Source organism: Orcinus orca, chromosome 3 (assembly GCF_937001465.1).
Source record: "Orcinus orca chromosome 3, mOrcOrc1.1, whole genome shotgun sequence".
Classification (NCBI taxonomy): Eukaryota; Metazoa; Chordata; class Mammalia; order Artiodactyla; family Delphinidae; genus Orcinus; species Orcinus orca.
Genome location: NC_064561.1, coordinates 28,912,427 through 28,930,176, shown reverse-complemented (window position 1 = coordinate 28,930,176; position 17,750 = coordinate 28,912,427). Strand labels below are relative to the sequence as shown.

The 17,750-nt window shown below is 48.2% G+C and overlaps 1 protein-coding gene across 2 annotated transcripts in view; it reads left to right on the top strand.

Moving 5' to 3' along the window:
- DOCK2 (dedicator of cytokinesis 2) overlaps positions 1–17,750 on the top strand; it is a 409,352-nt gene that overhangs the window by 336,039 nt on the left and 55,563 nt on the right. For both annotated transcript variants that reach the window (XM_033432052.2, XM_033432051.2), the window contains exons 31-33: positions 754–854; positions 947–1,005; positions 11,650–11,798. In XM_033432052.2, the coding sequence (XP_033287943.1) occupies positions 754–854; positions 947–1,005; positions 11,650–11,798 (309 nt within the window). The remainder of the gene's footprint in view (positions 1–753; positions 855–946; positions 1,006–11,649; positions 11,799–17,750) is intronic.

The window sequence follows — 17,750 nt, the reverse complement described above, 5'->3', positions numbered from 1 at the left end:
TTCTAGTATTAGTCTCTTCATTTAGCACCAAGAGATCATGTAAATGTGACGGTTATGACAAGCTTACCTGTAAACTTGGCCCTCAGTGGTTCTTGAACCCAAATTAGCATTGCAATCACCCAGAGTACTTGTGAACACACGGATTTCTGGGGTCCGATTCAGTAGGTCAGGGGTGGGTCCAGAGAATTTGCATTTCTAATGAGCTCCCACGTGCTGCTGGTACTGCTGACCAGAGCCACACTTCAGAACCATTGAACTACAGAGAAGGAAAAGGCAAAATATTCTAAGCTGGAATAGGTTGCAGGCTGGTCCTCTGAGCTGTCGGGTGAATTAGGGAGGACTTCCGTAGAGGCTGAGAGGCTCTGAAATACTTAATCCCTCATCACCCTCTACTTCTAGGGCAGAGAACCAGCTCACCAGGGCACCCAGCTGGGGCGACTTGTCTTTCAAAAAAACAAAATGAAGCAAAACAACAACAATGAAAAAGCAGCCCTAAAATCTTCCTCCTTGCCCAAATCCTGTTGTCAGAGAGAGGATGTGGTCGGCACCTAGAGAAATCCATCAGTTATCCTCGCTCTGGCCGGGATGTTAATTTCAGAGTCAGTGCCAGTTAGAAAATTGCAGCGCACAGAATTAAACTGGTTCTGCCTCGGTCTTCTGCCATCTTCATAAATTATTCACGTTACCCAGCGTTTAATATGCTTTCCCACTTCAGACCCTCTCCGTGACTGTTCTCCACTCTTTCACTTACAGCTGTGGAACAACTATTTTCATCTGGCGGTGGCTTTTATCACTCAGGATTCTCTGCAGCTGGAGCAGTTCTCACACGCCAAATACAACAAAATCCTGAATAAGTAGGTTGCATTTGGATCTCTTGAAAGGGGGGTAGGGGTTCATGAGAATCTCTGAGATGGTGACTGAAGCAGACATTTTTTGTTCCTCCTAGGTACGGGGACATGAGACGGCTAATTGGCTTCTCCATCCGTGATATGTGGTACAAACTTGGTGAGTAGGCACACACAACCAGACAGACACCATCTGCACAGGCCAGGCTCCTTCTTGAAGACCATCCGTTAGAGGGCCATGGGGGCTTCAGCAGTGGGAGCTTGAAATAATAGTCTATCGCTGTACGCACCCCGGGTCCTTAATAAGTGCCTGATGAGAGAGGGTGCCCATCCCCCAAATCCCACCCCCCAAAACAGCTGTGGATCTGCTTCTCCTTGATGCCCCTGAGAGGTTAAGAACTCAAACTGGATTTTACAAGAAGGAGAAAGAGCACGACTGCTGTGGGAGTACACGTCACACGTGTGCTTTCTGCTGACTGGTGGCCGTTCTGCATCCCGCTTCCTATGTGATGTAGTGATCTACAAAAGACCCTCCAACTGCATGGGGGAGAATTGTTTCCATGGAAGACGAAGGTCTTCTGCGGTATGTTTGAGCTGAAACGTGACCCCAGAAGCTGTCCCTGCTTCAGTGAGCTGCAGGAATCCTGTGTGAGCTGAGTGGCATCTGTGGGAGGAAAGAAGGGGAGATGGAGTCCGCCAGGCATTTAGGGAGGGTCTGAGTCAGACCAGGGCTAAGGAGATCTTTATCTAGTCTTCACATCACCTCCTGCAAGATGGAAACATTACCTGCTCCTTTTACTGATCAGGAAACTCAGAGAGGGAAGCAACTTGCTTGAGATGAAACAGTGGCAAATCCCAGAGCTTGGTTTTGATTCCACGAGGCTGGGGGCCACATACCTCGCCCAAGGCCTGAATCCTGCTCCATAAATAGGTGCGGAAAGGATGAATGGGTAGATGGATGGATGAATAAATAGTAACAAGTAATGAACCATTTTCATCTCCGATTTTTGTGCACCCTCCTTGACTCTCTGCTGCCGAATTGCTCTGCCCTGGGCCTGGATGTGGGCCCTCTTCAGTCGAGCACTTGCAGTGCTGTGCCCATCTCTTAGATTCAACCTATATCACCTCCCCTGACTTTGCTTCTTGCCTCCCCAGACATCTTAGTGTCTTTCAGTTCCCATCTGATTTCCTGGACAGCCGTTCCTCACCCTTTCCAGCAAGGCCCGTTCGTTGTGGGGAAAGCACAGTGGATATCAGCCTGGGTTTTGTGTTTGCTGGCAGCAACTCAACTCAGGCCAAGAGCACATACTGGTAACAGGAGGGTTGTGGACTGGCTCACAAAATCAAAGTGAGAGCTGGGGAACCAGGCCCAGAACAGACTCTACATCTCTGCCTGGGGCCTTGCCCCGTCATTTACATGCTATGAGGCCCAAAGCCAGGGGACTGAGTGACACTGGGCCTAACCTGGGGAAACAGCATCTTCTCCCAGGGTGCTTATGAGGATCATGAGAGCAAATACTGGGCGAGTGAGGCCATGGAGGCCACACCCATGTCAGAGTTTTTATCATTATTTTCACCCTCGTGCCATCAGGAGGGAGCCTCATTTTCCTGTTCTAGCTCAGTAGTCATCAAAGCCAGGCCTGTGTCACTAAGGCCTGAAGGGCAGGGCCCGGGCAGTGCCCAGGCAGGTAATGTAAAAGAGTGAAGGGGCTGATGTATGTTAAACCCACAGAAATCCATAAAGCAGCGTACTGTCAACATTTGGGGTTGGATAGTTCTTTGTTGTGGTGGCTGCCCTGTGTATTGTAGGGTACTTAGTAACATCCCTGACCTCTAGCCACCAGATGCCTACCCACCAGATCCTCCTTAGTTGGGTTAACCCAAAAAAGTCTCTAGACATTGCCAAATGTCATGTGTGTGTGTGTGTGTGTGTGCACGTGTGTGTGTGTATACAGAATTACCCCCGTTTGTAAGCCACTATCATAAATAAATACCATCTCTGCCCTGTTTTTCTAGAACAGCATACCTTTCTCACTCTATCTTTTGTTTTTCCACTTTGGATAATGACAGGGATGTAAGAAATACTTTATGCTTCATTCACCATTACCCTGCAATAGGGAAAAACAAAAAAGCATAGTGCCAGTGAAGGCCTACCTGGTAGCCAGCATCTGGCCTCAGGGGTCAGGATTATAGGAAGGAGTAGGTGGCCTGCAGCAGAGTGAAGCAGATGTGCCCCAGCTAAAAGGGGCAGTTGCTGTCCTGCTCTGGTTGACCGCCGTCCTTTTACGATGCAAGGCCGACACTGTCACATCTTCCGTTTTTTCAAACGAAGCCAGGAAACATAATTTTTAAATGCATTTTCCAATTTATGAATATTGGTGATAACTAATTGAAAGTTTTTAAAACACTGAATGTGTCCAGTGAAACATGGGGCCCAGATTCGGTTTGCATATGAGTTTGCATTCTTTGCTTTACAACAGCAAAGAGGAGGTAAAGCCGTGGTGGGCTTCCTTTCCCAGATCTACATATCAAGCGTTGCCAGAATTGCAAAGCAGGGATCTGTGCTTTGTTTCTTTCTAGTTCTTCCACACAGCCTGCTCTTTTCTGAATGTCCTTCATTGCCGTTGTTTTGCACACAGAAGATTTTATTTAGATATAGATTATGTTTTGGCAGGCGTTCCTGTGTTCCCAATTATGCTGATGAATGAAAAGATGTTACCAAATATTCCACCTGCTTAGAATCACAGAACATCAGAACTGGAAGGGCCCTTTAGAGATCATATTGTCCAGCATTTTTCAAACGTCTATTTTTAGCTGAGGACCAATAAAAAAAATATCCTGCTCAACACAGAAATTGGATGAAAGCCAAGCTATTCTAATTGAAGTCGAGTGGGGGGCCCAGAGCCCATTATAATGGGCCTCTCCTGAGCTCCCATGTAGAGCCCTGTGGATTTTCTGGGGAGAAATCCTGAAGTACTTCAGAGAATAGTTTGAAGCTACAGGTCTGGTCCAACCCACCATTTTACCAATGAGGAAACTAAGGCACAGAGAGACAAAGAGGTGTGTACGGGATCCTGGAGTGGATTAGAGTTAGATTCAGGGCAAGTACCCTGGCACGAGTGTTTGTCCAGAAGCATCACAAACTTCTTGATGTATTCAAGTACCTGTAGGATGAATTAATGTAATTAAAAGATATACTTGTTACGGTTTGGGGGTTGCAAGAAAGAGATGCTGACTGTGGCCGCCTTAATCAGGGAGGGTACTTATGGGAAGGGGAAGGGGAAATGGGCTACGAAGGGTAGGGCCAGAGACACTCAAGGATCCACGACAGGTGGTGTGACATTGCCTTCAGAATGTTCCATCCCAGCATCACTCTGCTAAAGGTCCAGTCTCCAGGGGACACCATTCTATTGGCCTTCCTTGGATGACCTCTCCATCAATGCCCCCACCAAGCCTACATCCCTCAAGGGAGGCAGAATTTCCCAAAGGAAAACGTTCATGGAGTTATGAGAGGTCAAACAAAGGCACAGATGTCCACAGCAGAAAACAAAAAGTAAAGGATGCTGCTGGCAAGGATGGCGGAGGCTCCAAGGAAGATGAAGGTATATCAGCCTGAAGGGGTTTTCCTGCTGCTAATTAGTTACGTGGCTGCCTTCTCTTTGTCTGTCTCCTTCAGGGATAAGGGGAGGCAGAGTGAATGGATGGTTCCCCATCCCCACCCCACTCCGCGTTCTGCCAGATGATGTCATTAGCACACTTTCTCTAATGTGCTAATGAGGTTAATCTGCTAATCCAAACCAGGACTAAGCACTGTATACATGAGGGCCCAGTGTAGTGAGAACACTGCCTTGGGGAATGATGGGTTTTAAAGTGCAATTTGTGGAATATCCAAGACAGAGTGAAACTTAGAAGCTATCTGTGGCAGACGAGGCTGAGTGCCCACACAATAGCCATTCCATCCTTCTTCCTGGCTAAGTGATCCCTGATTTTTTTTTTTCGTGATCACAATTTGCTCAGTTAACAATGACTTATAACAGGTGATGGCCATGTGACCCCGCTCTAGCCAATGAGAATCAGAAGAAATAAACTTCCTGGGGCTTCAGGAAAACATTTTTTTCCCAATTAAAGTAAAAGGAAGGGGGACAAATTCAATGAGCACAACACATTTTTTGCCCATAGTCTTTCCCCCTCTTCCTTTCTGGGAAACAATAAGATGCCTGGAGGTGTGGTAGCCACCTTGAAGCCATGAAGACAAGAGTCACACCCTAAGGATGGAGGAGCAGCTCTGGACTGACCATCTCTGGCTTCTTGTTAAGGAAGAAAACTAAAGCAGAACTTATTCAGTTTAGCCGTGGCGATCAGATTTCTGCTACATCCCCATCTGATACATACATCGTCTGATTCAATGCCCTGATTTTACAGGTGAGGTCACTGAGGCCCAGAGAGGCACAAGGACATTCCCAAGGTCAACAACAAATCAGTGACTCAGCTGAGGCAAAAGAGCCAGACTCTTGACCTCAAGTCCAATGTTCTTACTAATAGTTTGTTTCAGAATATGCAGATTACTTTCCAAGAGTATGAAGTAGCCAACTGCGTTTTTCAAAGACTGCTGATAATGAGTAAATCCTGATGCGTGTGAAGTTTTAAACTTTTGTTTTAATGCCCAGTGCAGTCAGGGCATCATCACCACGATCGTCAGTATCATCATCTTTTTCTCATCAGGAGAGATTTGAGCAACCCTGTGATTATAAGATAGCTAATTGCAAAGATAATCCCAGGCTGGAAGATTATTCAGGGAAAAGTCTAGACATCTGTGTGTGTGTGTGTGTGTGTGTGTGCGCGTGCTTTTGTGAGAGAGGGTACATGCAGGGAGGTCTTTATGGAGAGAAGGACCATATGTTGGTACTAGGACCCAGCCACTAAAGGGTTAATGCCATTTGAGTCTTGGAATCCTGGGATGATGCCAAATATAATGTACTCTTCCTGATAACGTAGCATCATAACATTTGATTTCTGCTTAGAGTGAAGCAATGCACGTTTTGCCAAAATAACTGTACTTAACCATCCCACATTCACTTGGGTTAATGCCGGTCTGCTGTGTTAACAGTCTTCATGGGAAAGAAAGACAGATTCCAGCGGCTGGCATCATGGCCTCACACGTGGGGAGGTCACTCCCGGCAGAGCTGTGAGAGCAACTGCACCATTACTTTGTAAGCATCTGTGGGGTGCCCAGCTTGGTGCTAAGCTCCAGGGAAGGGCGGGAGAGTTGGGAAGGTATAAGGCACAGTCCCTGCCCTGCCTGGAAGAGCCTACCATCCGGCTCTGAGAGTAGAACAAACTAAGAGTGTAAAGAACAAAGTAAGAGCATGTTCTTTAATGTGAAATGTGTGGTGGAGACTCAGGAGTTCAGGCAAACAGGAGGATGGCTCTTTTGAGTAAATGGCTCTTGAGTTCGACCCCAGGGTGGTCAGAACTGAAACAGAGGGGAATGGGGGAGGGGCAACTACCAGGAGAGCAACCAGCCTAAGCAAGCATGACTTCCTAGAGTTGGGCAGAAGCTGCTGGGAAGAAATAGGAAATGGGATTAGAAAGGCATCCATCCATCCACCCATTCATTGATTCATTTAACAACAAATATTGAGCACTGTGATAGGCAGAATAATAGCTCCCCAAAAATGTCCAAGTCCTAACCCCCAGAACCTGTGTATAAGTGACCTTACATGGCAAAGTAGACTTTTTAGGTGTAATTAAGGATCTTGAAGATGGTAAGAGTATCCTGGAGTATCCACATGGACCCAATGCAATTACAGTGTCCTTATAAGTGAGGAAAGGAGGCAGGGGAGTCAGAGAAAGATTAGAAAAAGCAACACCATTGGCTTGAAGATGGAGGAAGGGGCCATGAACCAAGGAATGTGGGTGACCTCCAGAAGCTGGAGAAGGGAAGGAAACAATTTCCTCCTTAGACCCTCCAGAAAGAACTCAGCCCTGCTCACACTTGACTTTAGCCCAGCAAAACCCATTCAGACTTCTGACCTCCAGAAGCATAAGATTAATCTGTGCTGCATTAAGCCACCCGTCTGTGGTGATTTATAATAGCAGCAACAGGAAATGAAGACAAGTACCCTGTAAGTGCCAGGCACTATGCCTGTAGCTGAGGCTACAACTGAAAACAGTTGTAGTTAGAGACATAGCCCCCAACCTCAGGGACTTTGCACTGAATAGTAACAAACTAATTGCGGAGCTATTTAATTATGGTTGCAAGGGGACATAGCTGTAGAGCAGAAGCTGGGGGCGTCCAGAGAGTGTGTAAAGAACTCCTGCCTAGTGAGTGAGCTGAGGGGGCCTTGATGAGGAACGGGGGGAGCCCTGAGCTCCAAAGCAGTGCTGTGCTAAGGAACTAGCATGTGAGCCACCTGTCTAAATTCAAATTCTCTAGTGTCCAAATTTTTTTTTAAAGTATTTAAAAAGCAGTGAAATTCGTGTTAACAATATGTTTTATTGAACCCCATATTCCAAAGTGTTATCATTTCAACATGTAACCAATATAAAACATTACTGAGATATGTTACCTCTTTTTGGTTTGTTTTCCAGAACTCTTTCTTTGAAATCTAGTGGGTTTTTTTACACTTACAGCAAATCTCAGCTCAGAGTAGCCTTATTTCAAGTGCTCAAAGACACATGTAGCCAAGTAGCTTCCATACTGGATAGAGAACGAGTAAGATTTACTTGTGGAGGCGGTGGTGATAGGATTCAGGGCGGTGATGGGGTCAGGGAGAGGGAGGGAAGAGCATGGTGGGCAGAAGGGGGCAGTGTGCAGGCCTGAGGAGGGGGAAGCAGGGCGAACCGGAGGAACAGGAGGCAAGCCAGTGGAGGGAGGCTGGGGTGTGGAGACGGAGCATCGGGCCAAATGGGCCTGCGGAGCAGTGGGACCCATGGAAGGACTGTAAGCTGTGGACCAACATAATCAGACTGGGGCTTTTCAAACATCTTTGAGAACAGATAAGAACATGTTTCGATCGGATAGAGAAGGGTTTAGAGGGTGGTGAATGTCAGCCATGGGAGATAAGATACGTCTAATCCGACCTTCTTCCCATGCCAGCGCTTTACTCTAGAGGTGAACAAACAAACTGACTGGACTGAGAAGTTCCGTGAAAAGCCCCAGGGGGCTCCATTAGGTCGGACCCGGTCTCCTCACATTGCTTTTTCCAGAACCCACCCTAGGCTGAGCTTGTACTGCTCAGCGTCATCATCATAATCAGCGTCGACACTTCCTGAGCCTTTCTGATGAGCCAGACCCTGTACAAAGCCCTTTGTTTTAAGCTTCTCAACAATTCTTCCAGACAGGGATTATGATTATTACCTCCATTTAACGGATGAGATAACAGAGGCTCAGGGACATTAAGTGACAGGCACAAAGCCACACGGCCTGGAGTGGCAGTGGGGGGACTTGACCCAGGTTATCAGGGCCCGGAGGGAAGCTGGGGCCGGGCGCGTTCTGGGTAACGAGGAGAGAAACAACCGCCTGTCTTAGAGCAGTGCTGGGAGGGCGAGTTTCCAAGCCTGGGAAGGTGGAGCAGAGATCTGTGTTCTTTCTTGTTCTTTTGAAGTGAATGAGTGGTCTTTCCTGAGCAGCCCGACTTTATTTCAGAGTCCCCAAGAGGCTTGCGGGACGCTGAAATCCAGGGGGTGGTAACTTGCCCTCATCCCATTCATTTCAGGGTCTGTGCCAGCCCTCGCAGGGCCTCACGCTCTCAACTCGAGCGCGCCTGGTGCCCTGTCAGCCCCCTGAGGTGAGCGACTTGCCCACCTTCATTCTCAGCCTGGTTCACGCGATTGTCTCCTCCCTTCCTTCTTCCTTTCTTCTTTCTTTGTTTCTTTTTTGCCAGGTCGCCTTCTTAGTGCCCTCAGACCCTTGGCCTGCAATCTCACGGTCTCTTCCTGAGAGGGGTGATAGACAAGGCCATTGCACAGACTGGAAACTGAGGCCGGAGAGCACAGGGGACTGCTTTCCACCAGCACACCTAAGCTCTTCCCTGTGCTCTCATTACCACCAGATCCTTTCCTGAAGCCTGTGTAACTCGGCATTTGGATTTATCCTGCTGGCTTATCGGCACTTTGTATCTGTTCCCAGTGAGAGTCCGCTTCCATTATGTGAAAAAGACCCTCTCGCCCATTCCCTTCCTTGCCTTTTTTTGAAAACAGCAGCAGACGTGTCCCTCGAATGAGGAATTTTTTTTTTTTTCCCAAATGAGTTTGCATTCACTTAGCCACAAATATGTTCTCTGTGTTTGTGTGCCTGTGTGGGCATCTATGATTATAAAGGCACACATTCAGAGTATTGAACACAAAATCCAATGTGCTGAAATTCCATTTTTGATGTAAATGAATAAACTTTCTTTCTGGAGCATTGTAAGTGCCGTTGAAATCACACTGCATTTAGAGAGCAGCATCTCTTTCTCTCCTCTTTCCCTATTCTTCCAAACATCTCTTCCACTGAATGCAGGTCCAAAGTGTCTAAGAAGTCCCTGGTCCATGGATATCCGCTCTTTATTTTAAACCATCGTAAATATATCCTTATCAGACCCAATGCCCTCCAGTATTCTAAAGGCCTTTGTTGTATAAGCAATTTCTCCATTCCATGGTGGCTTATCTGACAGTTTCTCATTTACCTTCTACTTATTATTGCAGTCGACTTTGAATTTTAAAACCCCACTGAGGGTTTAAAGGATCTTGAAGGACTAAATCAGAAACCTAGATTAGCAGTTACTATAAACCTTCAGGAAAGCTCGTGTTTTTTTCCCTTTTTTTCTCTTTGGATCAATGTGAAGTACAATCCAAATACATCCTATAATGAAGCTGATATCCTGGTTAAGTGTCTTTATATTTCACTCAACTCTCTGCCAGCCGTCATCATTTCATTCTCACTAGCCGAAGATATTCCGAGGATGATGCCTTTTTTATCTGAATTCTGGGGAAATACTCACTCCAACCTTAAGCCTCATTTAGGCTGAATTAAAATTCATTTTCTTGCCGCCTTCCCTCTTGGCTCCTTTTCTCAGCTTTATTCGAAAGCAGCGGCGCCAGGCTGTACGCCGTACCGCCTGAGTTTCTGCACCCCAGGAGCTCTCTCCCCCAGGCGGAGACCACCAGTGTGCATCCTGACAATGGGGAAAACCAGGATGGGCTTCTTAGGTTCTGAAACTCAGGAAAAGAAAGACACAGCTGCTGATGAAACACCTGGGTGTCAGCTCAGTGACAGGGTTGCTGGGATAGCCTTGCCCATGCTCCCTAGGAAATCCCCGCAACTCTTAAGTGCCCCTCTCTTTTCCCCTCCTCTGCCACATCTGATGTGTGTATTCTGAGGAGTCTGATCCGTTCTGCTCAACAAGGCTGCCCTTCATGGTTCGTTTTGGCCAAACGTGACAGCAGCAGTAGCTAACACTACATGAAGTGTGCCACGTGCCAAGCACCGTCCAGGGTGCTTGATAAATAATAATTCATTTATTCTTCACAACAACCCTATGAAATAAATACTGTTATTCTCTCCCATTACAGATGAGGACACGGAGGCCTCAAGGGGTCAACTTGCCCAACATCACATAGCTAGTTGATGGCAGAATCCATTTACATAATTCAGGCAATCTGCATCCAGAATCGGTGCCCTTAACCACTGGGCCACGCTACCCCTCCCTCTCGGTGCTGATTCTCCCGGGCTCTGGGCTAAGTATACACAGACGTATTTTCACATGGTCTTCTCAACAGGTGGGCATTGTGATTGCATTTTTATAAGACACATATCCAAGTCACATAGCCAGTGAGTGTAGGAGCTAGACAAATTTATTTCCTCATTCAGCAGACATTTACTGAGGATCTAATATGTTCTATGCTCAGTGCTACAGATACAACAATAAGAACAGACATGACCTCTACTCTCACAAAGCTCTCTGTGGGGGGAGGCAGACGTTTATCAAATGAAGCCATCATTGCCAAGTTGACTAAGAAGACAGACCACCAGCCAGTGCAGTATCTGACATAGCTGGCAGTGGGGTGGGCATGCAGTAGGGCTTTTCTCAGCCCATCCATCCATGAGAAGCCAGGTGGTAATGGGCAGATGTTGGGGAAAAGGCAGGGAAAAATATTACCAACAAAGGAGCCGTGTGTGCACGGGTCTGGCAGTGAGGAAACAAGGTGAGCTTGTGACAGTGGAACCAGGCCAGTGTGGCAAGGATGCCAAGAGCCAGGGGAGGGGACGTGGGAATGTCTTGAAATGAGGCTGAAGAAACAAGAACTTGTAGTTTCTCTGACCATCAGTGATGTTTTAACTCCCGCTATTACACTGACCATACTTTTATAGCAGGTTCCTGGCAGCAAAGTTTGCTTTTCTTGTTTTCATGAAACAGTTGGTAAAAGCATGTTTTCCAAATCTCAGAAACATGGCTTGTGTTGCAGACAGACATAATTTCAAGTATCCCTCTGATTTGCCATCACTAGCATATTCCGTTAGGGCCCTATTTGCAAAGGAGATGATGCAGGTGAAAACCCTTATAAACAGCGACATGCTTTCCACACGCCTGGGTTATTATCCTTAACAACGGAGCTTGTTTTGGAAGATGCACATGTCTCCTACAAGAGTGGATGTACGTAAAGTGTCCAAAATGGTGCCTGGATCCCGGTAAACAACTATATCAGTGTTAACTATTGCTTTTACAATCTTGCCTCCCTTTTTTTCTTTCCCCAGGCATGGTCTGAGAACCTGTGCATCATGAAAACTGTCTCATGGGTCCATGTCCCTCTTCTCTTTCAGGCCAGAACAAAATCTGCTTCATCCCAGGCATGGTGGGACCTATATTAGAGATGACACTTATCCCTGAGGCTGAGCTCCGGAAAGCCACCATCCCAATCTTCTTCGACATGATGCTGTGTGAATATCAAAGGAGCGGGGATTTCAAAAAGGTGAAAACTGAGGCTGGAAACTCATGCCAGCATCCCTAATCCCCAGCCCATTTTTCCATAATGATATCCTTGCTCCATCTGCCTGGACCTCATTCAGAGGCTTGACGGTAGGCTGGGGACTTTTATTCTGGTACCCTGAATGAGCTGGCAGATCAGATTTGGTCGGTATTCTATCACACTTTCCTGCCCGAGGCCGAGATTAAAATGCACTTTCTTGCTGTGTATCAGCGTGGTCCCTTTCTCAACAGGAAATAGTAAGGATTCTATTTCTGTACCGAAGAGCCCCCTCAAGGTGTGTCCAAAGGCCCCCTCCCTCCCACCTGCCCCAACGGGACACCCACCTCTGTCCAGCACTTCTGCTTCTGGGATGACTCGGAAGATCTGAATAGCTGAGAGAGCCTACCCCGCCAGGTGTCAGACTTGGCCACGCGTCAGGGTTGACAGCAAGTAGAGCCCAAGGCCCATACGTAGGGAGGCCCCGCAGACCCGCCGCGGGGATGGAATGGGAGGCTTTCCCCAGCATGTAGGGAGTGAGCCACCTGTGTCAAACGCGAGGGCCACTGACCAAGCATTGAAAATCCTGTCAAACTGGAAGGATAAGGACCGTTTTCTGGGCCCAGTCACTCCAGATGCTTCTGCCAGTGGAATAAGCACTGGTTTCTACAACAGGTTCCTGGCAACGTTCAGTAGTCACTCCCAGTTTAGGAAGGTGTGTCTAAGTCCTGCCAAGTTTGCCTTAGCAGTACCTCCAGGTCTCGCCCTCCTGTCCGCTCAGCCCCCTTCTCACCTGGTGCTCCGCCTAACTGGGCTCCGTGCCCTCTCTCCGGCCTTGCCGCATTTCTGCCTCTCATTCTATACCACGTCTGGCCGCCAAACAGTTTTCCTTAAAACAGGTATCTAAGTGCCTTCTAAAAGGCAGCAGATTCCAAAGTGCTTTTCCTTAAAATCCTTGCAGACCTTCCCCTCCCATTGTTCACTGGTTCTCTAATCCTCACCAAATAAAGCCCAAACCCTGTCTCCTGCATTCCAGGCCCTCCTTGCTCTGGCCTTCCATCAAATGTTCCAGCCATTTCCTCCAACTCCTTCCTCCCACCTCACCTCCAGGCAACCCCCACCCCCCACCCCCACCAGCTCACCTGAATTGCGTTGCCTTGGTGAGCATCCTCCTTCATGTTTCCTCTTCCTCGGGTTCCCTGCCACATTCACAGTCCTTCCTGCCAACATCGTCTACACTCCTACCAATCCTGCAAAGCCCACTCCAACGCTCATCCTTTAAGAGATCTTTGCCCTCTATTCCTACGTCATTCCAGCTGTCTGAGGTATCCTTATTATACACTGCCTTGCACTAAACTCATTTCTGCATCTTCCTCATCTTCATGTCGTTAAAGTGATGACGATGATGGTGACAATGACTGCCATTAACTGGGCGTTTACTCTGTGTCAAGCACTGTAAATAACTTCCATACAGTAGTTCATGGGATGAACTTTTCATTACAACCCTGTGAGGTAGGCAGCATTACCACCCAATTTTAAGATGGAAGTTCTGAGGCTTAGAGAGGTGAAGTCACTTACCCGAAGTCACACATCAAGAAAGAGGCAGAGCAGAGGTTGCAACACACAGATCACCACAATCCCAAGCCCAGGCTGTGCCCACTGCACCATCCAGCCACTGGCCTCATCGCAGTAAGTGCTGGCTGAATGAAAGAACGAGTGGCATCCTTTCAAGCAGTGCCTTCTCAAGAAATGTTCCGTGGAGCTCTAATCCCACCAGATGCTCTGTGGGAGAGGGTTTCGAGGTTAAATACCTTGGGAAGCCCCTGCATGCCATAATCCCTGTTGGAGACTTCCAGTGCACATTAACGTAGCCAAGGCACTGAGCTGTTCCACAGTAAACAGACCTGTTGAATTTCTCAAATTTATTTCTTGAAGAAACATCTATTGGATGTGCCAATCACTTTGGGAAAGGTGGTTCTAAGAGGAAAGAGACTAGTTAGCTGTGATGATCTCAGTGTGAGAGGGTGCGCTCCCCGCCCAGGGACTGGTGGGAGCTCTCTAGTCCCAGGAAGGCTGGTGACCAGCTGCCCCCCTGCAAGGAGCCTGTAAAGAAATCTGGTGAGGAGTTCAGATGGAGAAAGACACCATATCCAACCAGCTGGGGTGGGGGAGTAGAAGCCGCAGCCCTGGATCGAGTGTTTGATGGTTGTCTGGAATCTGCTGCCTTTTAAGGGGGAGGAAAAGTCTGTGAAGCTTGGGAACCTGTGAAGGGCACAGTACATGGGATGAAGGGCATCGTGCTTCCCCTCAGATCAGCACTTCCCGCAATGGTATGGGCACCAGCTGGCTCAGAAGATGTCCTGGGAGCAGGTGTGCAAAAGATACACTCCCAGTACTGATGGTATACAATGTCTGAAGGAGAAGCGCACCCAGGTCCTTTCTGGATTACAACCTGACAGTTGTGTTTGGTGGCCTCATGTCTTCCGAGGCTTGCCTGTCGTGTAATTTTCCTGCCCTAATGGATTCCCTTATTGAGGCATCCGTGTGGCATGCACCCACCTATTTCCCATGAATGGGGTCATCCCCGGGCTCCTCGCTCCAGGCATGTGTTCATCGTTAGCTCCTTCCCCAGTTGCTTCTCTTCATTGCTACCTTATCGAAAGGGATGGGACAGTCAGGCTGACTAATGGGGCAGCTTCCCACATGAACGCAAGCTGCATGCTTGGTGGGAGCCCAGCTGTGGGATGAGCAGATCCAGGTGTTACCGCTTGGTTCGGAGTAAGCAGCCATGGACGGTGTCCCCAGGAAAGGGAGGAAACAAGGCCCCCATGAGCCCCAAGCTGCCCTGATGGCCAGATCCAGAATGAACCGCAGAACCGGGGTTTGAGACCCAGCAGGCCTCGTGTGCAAGCTGGTATTAGTGCACGATGCCAAACAATGAGATAAGGGAAGAACCACGTGCCCAGAAGATGACAGGGTTCCCTTTCTAACATGTGGGTTTTAATGGAAATAGCAGAGCTCACAGGAGAACTTAGCAGGGCCTTTGCTCCTGGCTCACACCAGGCCCTCTGGCCTGATACCCAATGTCGTGTAGTTCCTTTGCGGTCATCCCTTTGCTGGGCTCTTCCTTTGCTTTCTTCGCCTGAAGAATCCTAGTCCTCCTTCAGCTGAGGCCTCACATGTTGGGAAAGCCTTTCCTGCTTCTTGGGGCAGTGTAGCATCTGGATGCAAGAGACCAAGATTTGTTCCAGCAGGATGAGCATGGACGGAACTGGGACAGGAAGAGGGTAGACTCTGAGTGGCTGGGGTGGGGAGAAGGAGGCTCCAGGGCAGTCTCTCTGCTATAAGTTTCTTATGCAACCTCATCACCAGATTTCCCTCCCTCCCCCTCTAGCCCCAATTAAATGCCCGATGCATTTGACTGACAGCCGTTACCCCTCAGGAGTACATCACTTCACCCCAGACCGTCTCTGTCTTTAACTGGGACTGGATTTCATGTCCCTGGTACACTCCATGATTCCCGTGGTGGGGCTGTGGACAGCAAGAGGGGCCTTGAGTTGGCCACGCTGTGGCTGGCGTGGCCATGCCCCAGTTAAAGTGAAATGCATCTAGTCCTACCTGCGTGGAGCTCAGGCATGTCACCTGTGCCCCATAGCATGACAACCTGCTCATAGGTCTGCCTCCATCACAAGACTGTGAGCTCCTCTTTGAGGGCCAAAGCGGTTCCCTCAGGCCTGAACTCCCAGCACCTGTCAAGTGCCTGACGGGAATGTGACGTGAACCATGTCAACGTTCTCAGTATGAACGGAGGCATTTAGACCTCCATCCCACCACTGCCTTGGTACAGAGAGGAACATTTCAGTAAATGTTTTTATAATGTAGGATAATGAGGGTGGCTGACCACTGCCTGAGTAACCCCATAGGAGGCTGGGTAGACCAGCTGTCTTGCTGGCCAAGTCTTTGTGGAGGGAGGGACTGTGGGCTTTCTAGATGATGTTGGTGGGAAGGAATGGAGGTCCTGGGATGTCGAGAGGAAGTAGGGAGGTTACCTATGAGGCAGATTGTAGAACAGGATTAGGTACTAATCAGCAGGAGGCTCTGAGCTCTCAGCAGGCAGGAGATCCAGAGAGAATCCCTTTCTCAGAGAAGGAAGAGATAATAGCATTTGACAGCAGCACTTAAAACAGTGCCTGGAACACAGCAGGAACTCAATGATTGCTTGTTGAATGAATTAATGGACAAAGATACCAGTTTGGCAGATTCCACTGAGACTGAGTGTTGGCATGGAGTGAATTGGTGATTCAAATGGCTTAGAACATAATGTGGAAAAGTGCAAATCAATTCACTAAATATGTACTGAGCACCTACTGTCTTCTGGACACTGTGCTTTGGAGTCAGATAGACTTGCTGCTTATCAGCTGAATAAATTTGGGTACGTTAGTTAACCTTTCTCAGTCTCAGTTTTTCATCCATAAAATGTGTATCATGATACCATCATAGGTTCCCAGACTCAAGCTCCATGGGTGATGAAATGAAACAGGAAGAGATGAGATAACTCAAAGAAAATTAGGAAGCCGCACCAACTTGCATCGGCGTAACTTGCATCGGCGTCCCTCCTCACATGACACTCTCCTCCAGCTTCCTCCCGTGTCGGCTTCCACCCGCCCCAGGACAGCCAGCATTTAGTTAACAAAGGAGACCACAGGCTGACTTCCTGGTGCCAGTTTCTGGCCTGTCACACTATCTCTGCCCCCTCCCGTGTCATAGTCAGCACTTTACCTTTTTTTTTTTAAAGGAATTTTGCCTTTTTTTTTAAAAATTTTATTTATTTTTTAATTTATTTTTGACCGTGTTGGGTCTTCTTTTCTGTGCGAGGGCTTTCTCTAGTTGTGGCAAGCGGGGGCCACTCCTCATCGCGGTGCGCGGGCCTCTCACTATCGCGGCCTCTCTTGTTGCGGAGCACAGGCTCCAGATGCGCAGGCTCAGTAATTGTGGCTCATGGGGCCAGCTGCTCCGCGGCATGTGGGATCTTCCCAGACCAGGGCTCGAACCCGTGTCCCCTGCATTGGCAGGTAGATTCTCAACCACTGCGCCACCAGGGAAGCCCAGCACTTTACCTTTGAAGGTAGCTGAGGAAGAGCTCTTGATCCCTAAATTTCACACTTCGGAGGGGCCCGGCTCCTATCAAAAAAATGTTCTAGGCAAACAAGATGATGAAAATAGCCAAGAGGTTCTAAAGCAGTCAAGAGAGGCAGAGGAAACAGTGCAGGGAAGGCATGATGCAAATGTGAGGCCCACGTGATGTCATTCTGCTGCAGCAGGAGGTCTGGACTCCTAGAGCTCACCCCCGTTTTCCTGAGTGTTTCAGATGGCTATTGGGCCCTGCGGCATGTAACTTTTGTGAAAGTAACCTGAGGATGCTCCTTAACAAATATCCATCTTGCAGGGGTTGGGGAGGGAGTCAGTGATGTGACGCAGTCTTGTAGTGTGGATGAAATGGGATTAGTTTGGAGAAGCCAGAGCTGCGCCCTAAGCTCTGCATAGTGACAGTGTCCGGGGGTAAGGCCTGTCATGCTGACGTAACGTAGTGTGTGTTTGGGAGTGTATGGGACCCTTGGGAGTACCCTAAGTCAAGCCCATCCATCCTTTGAAACCCAAGACAAAGGTCCCACGTTGCCTGTTTCCTGATTTATAAATGAGGCTGATGATATCCATTTCCCTTGACTGTTGTAATATGATGCTAATGAAGAGGACAGTGTCAACAATGTCGTGATGATGATTGCTACCAAATATGAAGCACTTACTATGTGCTAAGCGCCAGGCCAGGCCTTTCACATGTGTTTTCCCATTAACTTCTCGCCACAGCACTATAAAGCCGGTGCTGTTTTAAATTTCCATTCAATAGATGAGAAAACTGAGCCTCAGAAAGGCTTATTAACTTGCCCAACATCACATGGT